The sequence below is a fragment of the Bos indicus genome, chromosome 2 (assembly GCF_029378745.1).
Source record: "Bos indicus isolate NIAB-ARS_2022 breed Sahiwal x Tharparkar chromosome 2, NIAB-ARS_B.indTharparkar_mat_pri_1.0, whole genome shotgun sequence".
Taxonomy (NCBI): domain Eukaryota; kingdom Metazoa; phylum Chordata; class Mammalia; order Artiodactyla; family Bovidae; genus Bos; species Bos indicus.
In genome coordinates this window covers 21,797,099-21,813,597 of record NC_091761.1, presented here as the reverse complement: position 1 = coordinate 21,813,597, position 16,499 = coordinate 21,797,099, and the positions used below count along the sequence as shown (strand labels likewise).

Genomic DNA, 16,499 nt, shown 5'->3' with positions numbered 1-16,499 from the left:
TTCACTTTCTAAGCCCATTTGTTAAGGGCTTAACCTTGACCCCCAGCCTTATCAGGCCTGCACTGCCCAGTTTAAGCAAGAATTCTAAGTCACTTTAGAAAGAATCCCCCACCCTTGATATCCAATCCCTCCTGATATCTTAATCAAATTCCTTGCCCCTCACTCCTGATATCTGACCACCTGGCCTGCCCTCAGCAAAATCCTGTTAGGTCAGTTTAACAGGAACTCCCCCTACCCTTGGTTCCTCTTAGTAATTCTCCATCCACTGACCAACCCCCACCAACCTGCTCCTTGACTTATAAAACCCCACTTGTTCTCATATTCAGAGTTAAGCCTCATCTCTCTTGCCTACTGTCATGGTCTTGACACCCACTGCAAATAGTCTTGATGAAAGTCTTCCTTGTTGTTTTAAGTGTCAGAACAGTTTTTCCTTTCACAGTTGTCAATCTTTTTTCACTAGAGAATGAATGACATTCACAAATGCATGATAATCAATTATGATAAAATACAGTGGCTGGGAAGAGAGGGTATAGAGGAGAGTGAAAGAGCAGTTGTGCAGAAAGAAGAGGTGGGGCACATCAAAGCCGTTTGAATAGATCTCTGGTAAGAAGAAGGCCAATAAAAACTCAGGACTGCTTGCAATGTGAGGGTTCCAACGTCAAGGAAATGCTTTCTCACACGGAACAGGAAAGCACAGCGGTCATCAGGAGGAAACCACCCAGGATTCAGGGGAGAGGAAGAAACTGATACAAGACAAGAGAAAAAGGAATGCCCACGCTCACTATTTTCAATCCCCTTGCATTGTATTCTTCTGGAAACCACCTCAAATTCTTTCTTGAACAATGAGAGGTATTAATAAGTAATAAACAAAAGTTTAAAATCTTTCCACTTAAAAATATGAATGCTGAAACTGTTGTTTTTATCTGCTCTTCTAATAAATACACCAAAACTAACAGGAATGTTCCTGTAGCACACAAATTTATGATTATGAGAAAAAGATAATACTATTTTTATCTTCAGACTTCTAAAAGGTTGTTAGCCATTTTCATACTGAATTTCGATTCAATTCCAATTCAATTTGATTATGTTCCCTACTGTGAGGGTAAAACATGAACAAACCAAGCTAAATTATGTACAACTCTTTTGTACTATTGAAATGAAAATGAACAATAGTTTAATGAACTAGAATTTGTTATCTAATTATACCAAATAATTTAGAAACATCTGCTGGTGGTTAGTAATACTACAGTTAAATCTCAAAGAATCTGCTCCTAGAGAGATTTCCATTTTATCCAAGCCTCTGTGAGCTTTCAGTTGGGGATTCCATACAAAGAGTGTGGAATCAAGGGATGGTATAACAATTTATTTTTTTTTAATCAACAAATGAACAAAAAATTATGAAAAATAGAGGGTGTATATCATATATATTTGGGCCTGAAAATTAACTTCCAAATATAATAAATATAGTAGACTACTGTAACATCGAACATGCATTCAAACATTTCTTGCTGAGCTATTAAGTAGTCAGGCTGTCTGAGGAGGCCTTATAAATAACTGTGAAAAGAAGAGAAGCGAAAAGCAAAGGAGAAAAGGAAAGATATAAGCATCTGAATGCAGAGTTCCAAAGAATAGCAAGGAGAGATAAGAAAGCCTTCCTCAGCGATCAATGCAAAGAAATAGAGGAAAATAGAATGGGAAAGACTAGAAATCTCTTCAAGAAAATTAGAGAGACCAAGGGAACATTTTATGCAAAGATGGGCTCGATAAAGGACAGAAATGGTATGGACCTAACAGAAGCAGAAGATATTAAGAAGAGGTGGCAAGAATACACAGAAGAATTGTACAAAAAAAGATCTTCACGACCAAGATAATCACGATGGTGTGACCACTCACTTAGAGCCAGACATCCTGGAATGTGAAGTTAAGTGGGCCTTAGAAAGCATCACTACGAACAAAGCTAGTGGAGGTGATGGAATTCCAGTTGAGCTATTTCAAATCCTGGAAGATGATGCTGTGAAAGTGCTGCACTCAATATGCCAGCAAATTTGGAAAACTTAGCAGTGGCCACAGGACTGGAAAAGGTCAGTTTTCATTCCAATCCCAAAGAAAGGCAATGCCAAAGAACGCTCAAACTACCTCACAATTTCACTCATCTCACATGCTAGTAAAGTAATGCTCAAAATTCTCCAAGCCAGGCTTCAGCAATACGTGAACTGTGAACTTCCAGATGTTCAAGCTGGTTTTAGAAAAGGCAGAGGAACCAGAAATCAAATTGCCAACATCTGGCTGGATCATGGAAAAAGCAAGAGAGTTCCAGAAAAACATCTATTTCTGCTTTATTGACTATGCCAAAGCCTTTGACTGTGTGGATCACAAGGAACTGTAGAAAATTCTGAAAGAGATGGGAATACCAGACCACCTGACCTGCCTCTTGAGAAACCTGTATGCAAGTCAGGAAGCAACAGTTAGAACTGGACATGGAAAACAGACTGGTTCCAAATAGGAAAAGGAGTACGTCAAGGCTGTATACTGTCACCCTGCTTATTTAACTTATATGCCGAGTACATCATGAGAAACGCTGGGCTGGAAGAAGCACAAGCTAGAATCGAGATTCCTGGGAGAAATATCCATAACCTCAGATATGCAGATGACACCACCCTTATGGCAGAAAGTGAAGAGGAACTAAAAAGCCTCTTGATGAAAGTGAAGGAGAATGAAAAAGTTGGCTTAAAGCTCAACATTCAGAGAACTAAGATCTTGGCATCTGGTCCCATCACTTTATGGCAAATAGATGGGCAAACAGTGGAAACAGTGCCAGACTTTTAGTTTTGGGGGCTCCAAAAATCACTGCAGATGGTGATTGCAGCCATGAAATTAAAAGATGCTTACTCCTTGGAAGGAAAGTTATGACCAACCTAGATAGCATATTCAAAAGCAAAGACATTACTTTGCCAACAAAGGTCCATCTAGTCAAGGCTATGGTTTTTCCAGTGGTCATGTATGGATGTGAGAGTTGGACTGTGAAGAAAGCTGAGCACTGAAGAATTGATGCTTTTGAACTGTGGTGTTGGAGAAGATTCTTGAGAGTCCCTTGGACTGCAAGGAGATCCAACCAGTCCATCCTAAAGGAGATCAGTCCTGGGTATTCATTGGAAGGACTGATGCTAAAGCTGAAACTCCAATACTTTGGCCACCTCATGCAGAGTTGACTCATTGGAAAAGACTCTGATGCTGGGAGGGATTGGGGGCAAGAAGAAAAGGGGACGACAGAGGATGAGATGGCTGGATGGCATCACCGACTTGATGGACATGAGTTTGAGTAAACTCCGGGAGTTGGTGATGGACAGGGAGGCCTGGCGTGCTGCAATTCATGGGGTCGCAAAGAGTTGGACACAACTGAGCGACTGAACTGAACTGATACATCAATGATGGTGAAAGTAAAAATTGCTCAGTCGTGTCCAACTCTTTGTGACCCCATGGACTATACAGTCCATGGAATTCTCCAGGCCAGAATACTGGAGTGGTTAGCCTTTCCCTTCTCCAGGGGATCTTCCCATCCCAGAGATCAAACCCAGGTCTCCCACACTGCAGGTGGATTCTTTACCAGCTGAGCCATAAGGGAAGCCCAACAGTAGTGGAGTGGGTGACCTATCCCTTCTCCAGTGGATCTTCCCAATCCAGGAATCGAACTGGGGTCTCCTGCATTGCAGGTGGATTCTTTACCAACCGAGCCATGGGGGAAGCCCTCAACCATGCAGCGGTTGTTAAAGACAGAAGAAATACACAGCTTTCCCATTAGAGAACTTCATCTAATGGGTTATACAGGGGAATACAAACTAACCATTATATCACATGATACATGCCAGGGCAGATGGGCATACAGCACCACCTGTGCAGAAAAGGTGCTGTGATGATCACTCAGTTGTGTCTGACTGTTTGTGACCCCAAGGAATGTGGCCCATCAGGCTCTTCTGTCCGTGGAACTCTCCAAGGAAGAATATTGGAGTGGGTAGCCATTCCCTTCTTCAGGGCATCTTCCCAATCCAGGAATCAAACCCCAGTCTTCTGCATTGCAGGCAGATTCTTTATCATCTGAGCCACCAGGTAAGCCGTTATTAACTCATAAAGACCTCTTAAAAGAGATGACTATTCAAGGTGAGTTTTGCAAGATGTGTAGAAGGTAGTTAAGGCAAAGAAAGGCTTGCAAAATGATGCCACAGCCACACTGGGTACAATCCCTTCTGGAAACATCCCGTTGTTCAGCATGCCTGAAACACAACCTCTGAGGAGGGGATGAGAGACAAAACCAAACAGGCAGGGCATTTGGACTTAATGGTGATGAGGGCTCACTGGAGGATTTCAGGTAAAGAAGCAAACGGACATGAGTTTGGGTAAACTCCGGGAGTTGGTGATGGACAGGGAGTCCTGGTGTGCTGCAGTTCATGGGGTCATAAACAGTCGGATGAGACTGAGCAACTGAACTGAATAAATTTCTAAAAAGCAGGTCTGTTGGGGCTGGTGCACTGGGATGACCCAGAGGGATGGTATGGGGAGGGAGGAGGGAGGAGGGTTCAGGATGGGGAACACATGTATACTTGTGGCGGATTCATTTCAATATTTGGCAAAACTAATACAATTTTGTAAAGTTTAAAAACAAAATAAAATTAAAAAAAAAAAAAAAGCAGGTCTGAGTTTCCAGTTATGGACTCTAATATAAATAACCCAAAATAATAAACGAGGAATAAAGATAAATGTTTAAACTGAGTCAAGGCTCTCGAGTGGCTCAGTGGTAAAGAATCCACCTGCCAATGCAGGAGACACAAAAGACATGGGTTCAATCCCTGGGTCAGGAAGATCATTGAAGGAAGAAATGGCAACTCACCCTAGTATTCTTGCCTGAAGAATTGCATGGACAGAGGAGCCCAGTGAGCCACAGTCCATGGGGCTGCAAAGAGTCAGACATGACTACTCATGCACACAAGGTTGTTCACAGGTAAGTATATAGAGTAACAGTCCATTATTAAATGTTTGTTCTTCATTCACTTAGTAACTCAATAAATTTGGACTGAGCACCTACTATGTGCCAGCCATTGAGTTTACACTCCTTAATACTTTTAAGTGCCATGAGGACTGAGGCTAGATCTGCTTATATTCTGGATGACCTCCCAAAGGAGAAGCATTGCCGGTTGGCCAGTGTTCTGTTTTTGTTTTTGTTTTGTTTTACATTTTCAGAGCGTATGAAAAAGTACCAAGCGTCCAGCACTATCAGAAGTCTATCTGGTCACTGAACCAGGTCTCAAGCATTCTCAAAGTCTACAGTGGCCTGTGGCAAGTATTTAACCACACATACAAGCAGAAATATTGCAGAACCACTTTTTCAAGTGGGTTGACAGACTTGTGAAATAAACAAATGGAGAAACTCTGCTGATATCTTGGATCTTTGCTAGTATTTACAGTAAGTGTCAAAATTAGCTACTATGTATCTTCAATGACTATATTAAGAATCTTAGATACATGATCTCATTTATTTCTGAAGGAAATTAACAGCTCCTGATGAGATATACGGAAAATGAGACTAGAACATCTAGCTGACACCTGGCAGAGAAAGGATTCAAGGCAGCTCTTACTTCAAAATCTAAGCCTTTTCCTCCACACCACATGCTATGGAAGTAGCCACTACAGGCTTTTGATTTCACTCAGAGTGAAATCTGAAGTCCTCACTGAGGTGTACTGACAGGGCCCTCATAGTCTTTGACCCCAGCACCCCTCAGCCACCAGACACCTCTCTGCCCTGACCTGCCAGCACTTTAGCTGGCTCACTCTGCTCCAGCCACGCTGCCCTTCTTCCTGTTTCTCAGAATGGCTAAGCACACCCCTGGCTTAAAGCCTGTTCCATGAGGCGATTCCCCATCTTCATGTAACTCTTTCCCTTACTTCCTTCAGATCTCTGCTCAAAATCCACCTTTGCCGTGAGGCTTTCCCTGACCACAGCTTGCCCCATCCTCTGCACCCTGCTTCATTTTTCTTCACAGCCTGAGCCCTCTGGCACATTATACATTTTCCTCTGCGCCCTCAACTGCAAATATAATTTCTTTGAGGATAGGAACTAATAAATACCTGGCATATATTAGGCTCTCGATTCATCAAACATGAGTAAACAAATCACTGAACAGGAAAACACACCCCAGGCCTCAGAGCTACTCCTCAGGAAAATTATGAAAGAGTACATTCCTGTTTCTGCTTCCTTCTCCCACTCTACTGTCCACTCCTTCTCCCTCATGCCAGATGTCCTGAGCTTTTATTCACACCACCACCTACAACAACAAACACTTCTGCACTTTCTTTTCTCTTACAGTGTAGTTCCCTCAGTCAAAATGCTTGCTTGTCTTACTACTTTAAGATCTTCAGTCCATAAATTAAAATCATTCTTCCATGCATATGATGATAAGCGCCTATATTTAGCATGCTATTCCTTAACAGGTAATATACTAAAAAAAAATCATGCTTTAATTTTAATATAATGGTGTAAAATTCATTCACCATAAAAGGCCTGCAGGGAAAAGTATTTCAATCAGGCAGATATTTATACATCCCTTAAATGCACAGCTACCACCTATCTGCTGTCTGTCCCACCTAGTACAAGCAATTTCAAATCCTAAAAAGCATCTCTGACAAAGTAATGTCACACCCATTAAGGACGTGAAAAACAAAGTTCTGTAGAAGAGGTACAAGATAGAAAGAATAAGGGCTGAAGCTATGTGCTAATTGCAGAAATGGGAAAATCAGGCAAGTGTAGCAGTTTAAAGAAGAGGATCCGTTCTGTTTTTGAAATGTCAAGTTTGTGGTCAGAAAGATCTATCTATGCCAGCAAGATAATATATTTCTTGAACAACACCCTTTTTCTGTTTGCTTTACACCATGAAATATATAAGGTAAAAGGTCAGAGTGGAAAGGGAAAGGAGCCACTTTCAGAGCAGCTGGGTGTAACACAATGAGGTGGCCCCACACCACCATTAGCTGGCAGCAGGCCGGGCCTGACTCATCTTCCCTTCTCCCACAAACTGCTTCACTGTCAGCAGTAACTCTTTCCAAGAACTGCCTGCTTTTCTAAATTTAAAACAACCATTCAAAACAGGTAGGGGTAGTTTAACCTATCAGTTGTTGGTTTTTTGTTCCTTGGGGAAAAAAAGGAAAAAAAGACTTTCTAAAAACATGGACAGTTCTAAAGGTTCCTGAATATAAAACCACTCTTTTAAAAACAGTCTCAGATTTCTGGCTTTTACAGTTTAACTGAAGTGAATTTTCCTTCCATTCATTCTGATTTCCTACCCTCCTCCCACAATTTTATTAATACAATCTTACGTTGAGATATAATCCACATATCATAAAATTCACCCTTTTAGACTATACAAAGCAATGCTTTTCAGGACATTCACAAAGTACTCATCCTTCTTTTTAAATGTAAGGAGCTAAATTAGGAATGTATATTTGTAACTTTATTTTGTCAGACATGATTCTTTTTTTAATATCACTTTCCAATGTAAAATATGGTCACATCGTTCTGCTTTCTTAGTTTTCCTACTTTGCTATTTTAAGTACAGCAGGATTATATTAATATATTAAAAAATCAAAGTTTGCAGGAATCATTTCCTATGTAAGAATGATTTATGACCAGTAATAGGTTGTAAGGCCAGGCTTGAAAATTTGTCTTGCATTGGGTTAGAAATTAAGTACAGTGATTTCATTTAGTTTATTCTGAGTGTAAAAGTTGCTCAGTTATGTCCAACTCTTTGCAACCCTATAGACTGTAGCCTCCCAGCTCTTCAGTGCATGGAATTCTCCAGGCAAGAATACTGGAGTGGGTAGCCATTTCCTTCTCTAGGGCATCTTCCTGACCCAGGGATGGAACCTGGGTCTCCTGCAGTGCAGGCAGATTCTTTACCATCTGAGCCACCAGGGAAGCCCCTTTAGTTTATATATTACAGATAAAAAAAAGTGTTTTAAAGGTACTGTTACTGATCTTTATATAAAACTGAGAAAACACCAATTCCCCATATCAGGGGATATTATTATTACTGGATGGACTTTGAGAAAAGCTACGCATACCCCAGACCAATCAAGGAACTCTGTGTTATAGCTGCTTTCAAGATGAAGCACACTGTTAAAACTTAGGTTAAACCAATCTGGTGAAAAAATGCATAACTTATTATATCTATGTCACTCCTTCAGAATTATGTGACATTAAAACAATATTTTTCTAATTCTCTTATGATTGCTTTAGATTAGTCTCAAACATGTATTCTCAACAGAGGTAAGCCTGCCCTCAAGGGAGCAAAACTTGGCTTCCAGGGGTCAAAGAAAAATTACTCTCTTTACACATAAAGCAAATATACATACAGTCCATAAACAGAATCTTGGTATTAAAGTTTCACGGAGAGATCAATTACAAAAAAATGCGTAAAAGACTTCTTACAGAAGGTGACTTAAAAAAACAGTTGAGAAATACTGATCTCAAAGAAACTAAAACTCTTAATAAATACATTAAAACTTTGTCATTACACTTATCACTATCTTCTAAGATTAGAATGCTTACAGGATGGTTATTTCAGGGACAGATGTGACTCAAGATGGCAACCACCAATATTCCCCTTACACTGTACACAGATGGTGACTATCAGAGTTATAACAACTATAATTTTTTTCTCTCTCTTACATAGTCAAGTCTCCAAACATTAAAAGAAAACATTTTAAGCTGAGACTTTAGGCTTCTGACACCAGTAAAAGAAAGAATATGGACAAGCATTTAAGTAAGGATGGTGATTTTAATGACAGTTAAAAAGATGACGCATTCTAAGAAAAGTAGCTGGGCTTTCAATATCAGACCACCCTGCTGCTTCTCATATTCTTTGATGAGCAATATCTGAAAAATTAAAATGGCAACAGAGAGTATATTCAAGTGGACGTTTCCTATAAAATGAGCTTTTGGGCAAATAAATCATACTGAAAATGTGCAGTTGTCTGCCAGGACAGCCATGGAAGTCAGAAAATTTCCTAACTGTATCACAAAGAATCCTCCATCCCTATTTAACTGCTCCAAAGTCTCTCTGTAAAGATACCCACAGACAGGTGTGTCAGGATAGTGAACGATGCCAAATAAAGCAGCATAATGAAGGGCTTCCATGGGAGTAGGAGAGACTGAGGAAAGAATGTAAGAAATTACAGCGAAATCCTAAATATCAGAAGGGATCGACGGCAGTGATGATGGTGACTACATGGTAAGAAGAAAAAAGGGGGCGGGGCGGGGCGAGCAGGGGCAATGCCAGAGCCAATTCTACCCAGAGAGTTATTCAAGTTTGGCTAGCTTAGCCCAGCTGAATTATAACTGAGTTCCCAATCTCACCAGCTGTCCTGGGCTATAAACCAGAGCTCCATTTAGCTATAAATGGCAGAAATTCCTGCCAAGTGATGACCTGACAGGATGTTTTTCCCCCAGTTCTATCAACTAGGGCTCTACTAGTGCAGCAAATCAGGATATTCTGGCTGGGACATCAGCCCCAAAATCCTAAACTAGATGATCTGAGACTTTCCCTCTAGCCCAGCAACTGCTGGACAACATGTACTTCTCTGCCAGAGAAGTTCTAACAAAGCCCAGATGGAATTAGGTAGCTAGGTGCGAACACTGTAGTTCTGGAATGTCGGCTCTAACGCAGGGACCGTGTTTCCTGCCCACGGCTAGAGGTTTGTCAAATCAGGAAGGAAAGGCAAGTGACCAGAATATGAACTACATTTGGAGAGTTTTTAGGATTTGAGGATTTAAAAATTATTTGTATTTATGCTGATGACTGGTTCACTTGAAAGATGAAAAAAAAAGTTTGCTAATTCCTGGACCGTCAACAGCACTCATTTTCAACTCCCAAATAAGACTGTGAAATCATGATGGACTGGGATCTGGTTCTTCCATCTTGGAATAAAAAGGAAATTTGCACTAAAAATGTCCTTTTAAGCAGCAAAGGTGATTAACAGTGAAGACAATATATAAAACAGTCTTCACTCTTCAGCTTAATTTGACAGGTATTTTACTAAGTTCCTATAACACACGGGTTATAAAATGTATAAAAATGTACAAAAAAATGTATATAAATGTCAAAAATGTATTAGGTAATTTTAGAGGCTCCCTTTTTTAAAAAATGAATCTAACTTTCACTAAAAGTTTTTCCTATAAAAAGATCATTTTTTACAATTATTAAAAAAAAAAAAACCTGGATGGAAATGTAAATCATAAAGCAAAAACACTAAGACTCTATTGCTGGCTGCTATGCACCAACTGTGTCCTCCCCAAAAGTTCATATGTTGAAGCCCTAACCTGCAATGTGATGGTATTTGGAGATGGACCTTTGGAAGGTATTTAGGATTAGATGAAGTCAGGAAGGTGAGGTCCTCATGATGGGATTAGTGCCCTTATAAGAAGAGACTGGAGAAGGCAATGGCACCCCACTCCAGTACTCTTGCCTGGAAAATCCCGTGGATGGAGGAGCCCAGTAGGCTGCAGTCCATGGGGTCGCTCAGAGTCAGACAGGACTGAGCTACTTCACTTCCACTTTTTACCTTCATGCATTGGAGAAGGAAATGGCAACCCACTCCAGTATTCTTGCCTGGAGAATCCCAGGGACAGGGGAGCCTGGTGGGCTGCCGTCTATGGGGTCGCACACAGTCGGACACGACTGAAGCGACTTAGCAGCAGTAGCAGCAGCAAGAAGAGACCAGAAAGCTGCTTTCCGTCTCTCTCCATCATGTAAGGACAAAGCAAGAAGATGGATATATGCAAGCCAGAAAGGGGGCCCTCATGAGGAAGTAAACCAAATGACACCTTGGTCTCAGACTTCCCAGCTTCCAACACTGTGAGAAATAAATGGCTGTTGAGTAAGCCACCCAGGTTTTGCTATTTTACTACAGCAGCCCAACCAGCCTTAACTGCTTAACCAACTAACACACCCAACATACACAAGACAGTGTCCTGGCAGTGGTTACTTCCAGGAAGCTTAGGTAGAAACTCTATGGAACTCTGATCATGATGATTAGAAGGTCACACTCGTCTAGTGTTTTGTTCCTACCTCATCTCATAGAACTTTATTTCATTGTTCCTCAGTTCTAAGTTGGTTATTAAGAAGAGATATGAGGCACTTCTAAGGCCAATTAATTAAAAAGTAGTAATATCTAAAGTAAAATCCATTTCTTCTAACCCTTGGAGACCGCTCTTAGCATATTCAAAGAACTATTTTGAACTGAGCAAGTTTGAGCCAATCTACTATTTATCATTAATGTAAAAGTTCTCAAACTTTAACGTGTAAGAATCACAAGGGAGTTCCTCTAAAAATGCAGATTCTGTGGGTCTCTGGACAAAGGAATCTACATTTTAAACAGACATCTCAGATGACTGATGAGTGGTGTGCAACTGCACTTGAGATCAACGGTTGCTCTATCATTACTTAGAAAATAGCCTCTGCACAGAGATATACTTTGCTTTACAACAGAGAAATAGTCTTAAAAATTGTAACCAAATTGGATTTTTAAACCAAATTCTATTTTCCCACAAGATGACTTTAAAACTTTAAAGACACTTTATTCATCCTGAGAGGTGGGAGTGGTTTCACCTTCCTCAAGAGGTCAAATTCCATGCTCTTCCTTTTCTCGCCTCCCCTTCAGTAAAGATTTAATAATTTAGGAATTCATTCAAAGGAGCCTCATCATATAGTCCATGTCTCCTCAATTTATCCATTTTATTCATTGAGAATGCCAGTCTTTTAAAAATCACTGATTTGTAAATTATATCTTTGAAAACAAACCTTGAAAATGCAGACTATCTCTTTAGAAAGGTAAATGAATTTAGGAAAAAATAGTTTTAAAGAGAATTTCCTACAGTAGGTTTTACCTCAAGGTACTAGCTACAACAGTGTAAGATAAATGCTTCTTCAAAAGAAAGTATCAACTGTGAGTAAAGTGTTCCATTAAAGTTTAACTCTATACCAAAAAAGTTCACACTTAAGGAAATACTTCTTCTAAGTAATGCGTATTTGATACGAGAGATTGTAAAACAGGAGATTTTTATTATCCCTTTCAGAGAAAGGAGGAACATTTTTTAAAGCACTCATGGACAACCAACAAACACCAAATAAAAAATGTCATTTTTAGTACCATAGGTATTTGAGCAAAGTACATACAGTCCTAGACTGAAGATGGCAAACTATATTCTAGACTCAGTTTTGCCACAAAAAAGCCAGGAGCCCTCTGAGTCTAAACAACCTCTCTGGGTCTGAATTTAATTTTAAAAATAAAAGTAACTCCTTGATTCCAGTAAATTAATAAACTCTGACGTATTTACATGAAAAAGCATTGTGTCATGTGATGCCTGTAACGTGCTTGATCAAATGACATTGTTAAAATGTAACTGGAAACTTGACGTTGTGATTAACTTACTATCCTGGTAGCCATCAGGTACCTCTCATTGTACTTTTCTTTTTTGAAAAACTGAATACTTTGATCATCTAAATTTTCACATACTGAGTTTTCTTAAAGGAAAATACATATGTAACACAATCTGTTTTTGCAAAAGAAAATAAAGTATTTTTGGTCCTCCTTTCCAATCCATTGTCATTACAGACTTCTTGGGAGAGGGGGGAAAGCAAAACACCTTTAATTAACTGCTGAAACAATAGTGTCACAGAAACTACATCACAGAAATACTACTACTTTCGTAAAATGTTCAGAGATATACTGCTGAGATTATCTTCAATACCAACTTCCTTCTGTCTGCTCTCAAACGCATTAGAGCAAACATTTTCAATTTTAGCAAATATTAAAATAAGTTCACCACTTATTCTTGTTTTCAACGGAATATACCGAGGGCAAAAAATTCCCCCCAAATCCAACAGGAATCAACACACGCATTTGGCAATTGTAAGAAGGTTGGGATGCACAGACATCTTGGTCAAAATAAATAAACTTTCCAGGATCTTTATTTACCGACTTGAGAAACATAGGCTTGGAAACAGCCAGCTAACTTCGTTCCCAACTTGGCATCTTAGAGAACCCTCCGTTTACAAAACACACAGGGACCTCAGAGCCTCCCAGCCCAGAATTGGCCAGGGGAGCACACGCCCATCGGCCCTGCCTGGAGAGGAAACAATGGGAGAGGCGCGAAGGAGCTAGCCCGGCGCCCCGGGCGCCCCAACTCCCCTGCCACAGCCCGCGCCTGACACCGCCCGCGGGTCCCTTCCCCAGGTGCCCCACCTCTGAGCCCCGGGGCGCGGCCCACCTGCAGCGGCGCGGGCAAAGGGCTGCACTTACCAAACAGGGTCAGGGCCATTGTAAAGGCGCTCGCCAACTGCTCGCCGCCGCCCGCCGGTCCAACGCGCTCCTCCCAGGCTGGCCGGAGATCACCTCATCGGCCCGACGCGCTCACACCTTGGAGGGAGCAAGGAATCGGAGGGGCGTGGTGGGGACGCGGGCGCGGGGAGGCTGCAGGCCGAGAGGCAGGGGGCCGCTGCAAGAAAAAAGTTATTCATGCGTTATTGTCAAGCGCACCCTGACACGGGGGAACCCGCTAGCCCTCGGCGAGCTGGCACTTGTCGCTGCCATCTGTGCAAAAGCGTAGCGCGCGCGGGCGCCGGTACCTACGAGGTGGGGAGGCTTGGCCGCGGCGCAATGGCAGGCGGAGAGGCGGCGCCGCAGTGGCGGCGACGGCGGGGAGAGGAGCAGCCTCGCAGAACCCCCGGCGGGGTGCGCTCACTCTGCATCCCGCGGCCTCGCAGACGCCATCTTGCGATAGCGTCTCCCACTGGATCCGCCGGCGCGCCTCCTCCCTTTTTCCCCTTGGGCGGCGGAGCCCCGTGCGTTCCCATGGCAACGGGCGCGCGCGGGGGCCGCGGGCGCCCGCCCCTCCTGCCCCGGGCCGCGAGGAGCCGCCCGAGCTGCTTGCCCCCGGGAGGCGGCCTCCCAGAGCCTGGCAGCAGCAGGGGCGGGGTGCGTTTTAGCTGAAATCCCAGGTTTTTCCTTGAATGGGATTTGTGGAGACGCAGAAAAAAGCTGTTACTCGAAAGAAGTCCCTGAAGGATGCTCCATGAATACAAGGACCCAGCCAGGGTCATCTGAGGATCGGGTTCGTGTGAGGATATTCCTTTCCCCTGGAGCCCTTGACCTGAAGCTGCAGGACCCAGGAAAGGAGCCTGGAGTCAAAACGGTGGCACTAAATGTTGCTTTCCCCTCCATTTGGATTTAGGAGGCACTAAGTAGTTCTGGTCAGATTATCATATGTGAGGAAACAGGAGTCGGTTAAAAAGCATCTGGGAATACATAAAATAGTTTGCTATAAGCGTTTAAACCTAATTTTCTTCTTTTTACTTTACACCTCTTTGATATTGTCTGGGGTGGGGGTGGGGTGGGAATCAACATTTCTCACCGACTGGCACTTCTTTACCACAAAAGATTCTTCCCCTGAGCTTTTTGCATTTATCTGATAATCACTGGCAACATCCTTCTGTGATATTCTCTGATCGCCTCTGTCTTTGCCTTAATTAAGGAGAAGCCATATAACGCCTTGAGATTATCAGCCAAAAGATGTTCGTGAAAAGCTGAGTTATGATGGCTTTTTGTCGTTTTCATGTAATGTATTCAAGAATTCAGTAGTCTCTAGTTGCTATACTTGTTTCTTTTTTGTTTTAATCCTCCTTTTTTCTTGCTTCTCTGCTTAGGGATTTGATACTATTTCAATATCTAATCATGTAAGATTTTCTCTTTGGTTCTCATTTCTTCCTGGCTTTCAGTTCCCAGTTCCTCAGATTCCCTAATATCATTTTCCTTTTTACTTTAGAACTAATTATTTTAAGAATATTATATAAATATTTTTAATTTATCCTGAGGATCAAAATCATTATAAAAATGAAAATTACTCCTTCAAATAGAACCACAGTTAATTCATCATCCTTTCACAGCAGACTCAAAGATCAGAAGAAAAAGAAAAGCAGGTTGGGAGGAGGAGCCAGCCTTTTGTTTCGTATCAGTTAACTCAAGAAAAAAGAAATTGTAAAATAATCCACCATCAGTGGGCAAATATTTAAGATGCTATAGGCTTAAAATTTTCTGATGTAATCAAATGGCTCTCCTTTAGCCACTAATATTAACATAAATCTTGAAATCTCCAGAATTTTAAATCTTTAATGAAAAGGACTCGATTTTGAACAGGCTTTCTGCTCATGAAAAATTACAAGCACACAGTTCATGAAGATAAATGAGAAACTCAAGAAGGCTTTGTGGGACAGATTTTAGAACTGGGTAAAGATTGCTGTGAACCTGCTCACACAACTGGATAAAGCAGGATCTAAAGACACCTTTTACTCTCTCAATCAGAAGTCCCCAAACTTTGGGGGTCCTAATTTCCTTTTGAGTCTCTAATAGAAATACTGTCTCCCTAGAAAAATATTTATGTACATACAAACACTCACCAGAATTTTTTCACACAATTTCGGGGAGATTACGAAGGCTTCCCTGGTGGTTCAAACGGCAAAGAATCTGCCTGCAATGCAGGAGACCTGGGTTTGATCCCTAGGTCAGGAAGATCCTTTGGAGGAGGAAACAGCAACCCACTCCAGTATTCCTGCCTGGAGAATTCCGGGAGAGAGGACCCTGGCGGGCTGCAGTCCATAGGGTTGCGAAGAGTCGGACACGACTGAGCGACCAACGCACCAGGGGGATTACAGACTGTTGAGGGAACTAAGGTTAACTCCAGATATATTTTGTAATCTAGGAAAGTTTTTGCCTTTATAATTAAACTGTTTTAAAATGTCCCTTTCACATAGAAGCATGGAATATTGAACAGAGAAGGACCAAGATCCCCCAATACACAGATAAGGAATCTGAGGGTGCACTGGTCACAAGGTGTCCAAATTGATACACTTGTATTGTGGCAGAATTAATTGGAAAAATCTTAGACATCTGCTCTTCTCCCTGACCACCTCCCTCACTCTCCATTCCCCCACCAATTTAAATGGTACGTGGTTTGAGTTTAAAAAGAAAAACCTGTTTAGTATTAGAAGCAGAGTTGCAAGGCGGGTGTGTTTTGTCCTTAGCCATATTGTATGTTTGAGTCTTCTTGTAGTTTGGGAAGCTGAATTCTATTCAAAAGAATCTTTCTTCACAAGCTCTTCAGCTCAGAACTGTGCGTCCAATAAGGCCGAGAGTAAACGTGTTTTGTTTTGTTTTGTTTTTTTCTCCTCTTTGTTAAGCTCTCTTTGAGAGGTAACAGAGCATCAAGGTTTTGATGCTACAGCTCAGCTTGTTGGTAATTCTCTCCATGCTTTGGAGTGATATCCTAGGGGTGAGTCAGAAATTAACTGTCCTGTGCTCAGACTTAACCCTCCCATTGTATAGACAAGCCTTGGTTACTGGACCAGCTTTGTACTCACTAAGGATGGCTGATCACAGCTGAATCTTAGTGACAGACAGCT

At 41.7% G+C, this 16,499-nt stretch overlaps 1 protein-coding gene across 3 annotated transcripts in view; it reads right to left on the bottom strand.

The window, feature by feature from the left end:
* CHN1 (chimerin 1) overlaps positions 1-13,832 on the bottom strand; it is a 202,106-nt gene extending 188,274 nt beyond the window's left edge. The window contains exons 1-2 of one of the 3 annotated variants that reach the window (XM_070803164.1): positions 13,671-13,832; positions 13,345-13,540 (exon numbers count right to left, since the gene is read on the bottom strand). In XM_070803164.1, coding sequence (XP_070659265.1) covers positions 13,345-13,363 — 19 coding nt within the window. In that variant the 5' untranslated portion in view covers positions 13,364-13,540; positions 13,671-13,832. The remainder of the gene's footprint in view (positions 1-13,344; positions 13,541-13,670) is intronic. The other 2 variants (XM_070803162.1, XM_070803165.1) reach the window with 2 other exon arrangements.
* Positions 13,833-16,499: the final 2,667 nt, after the last annotated feature.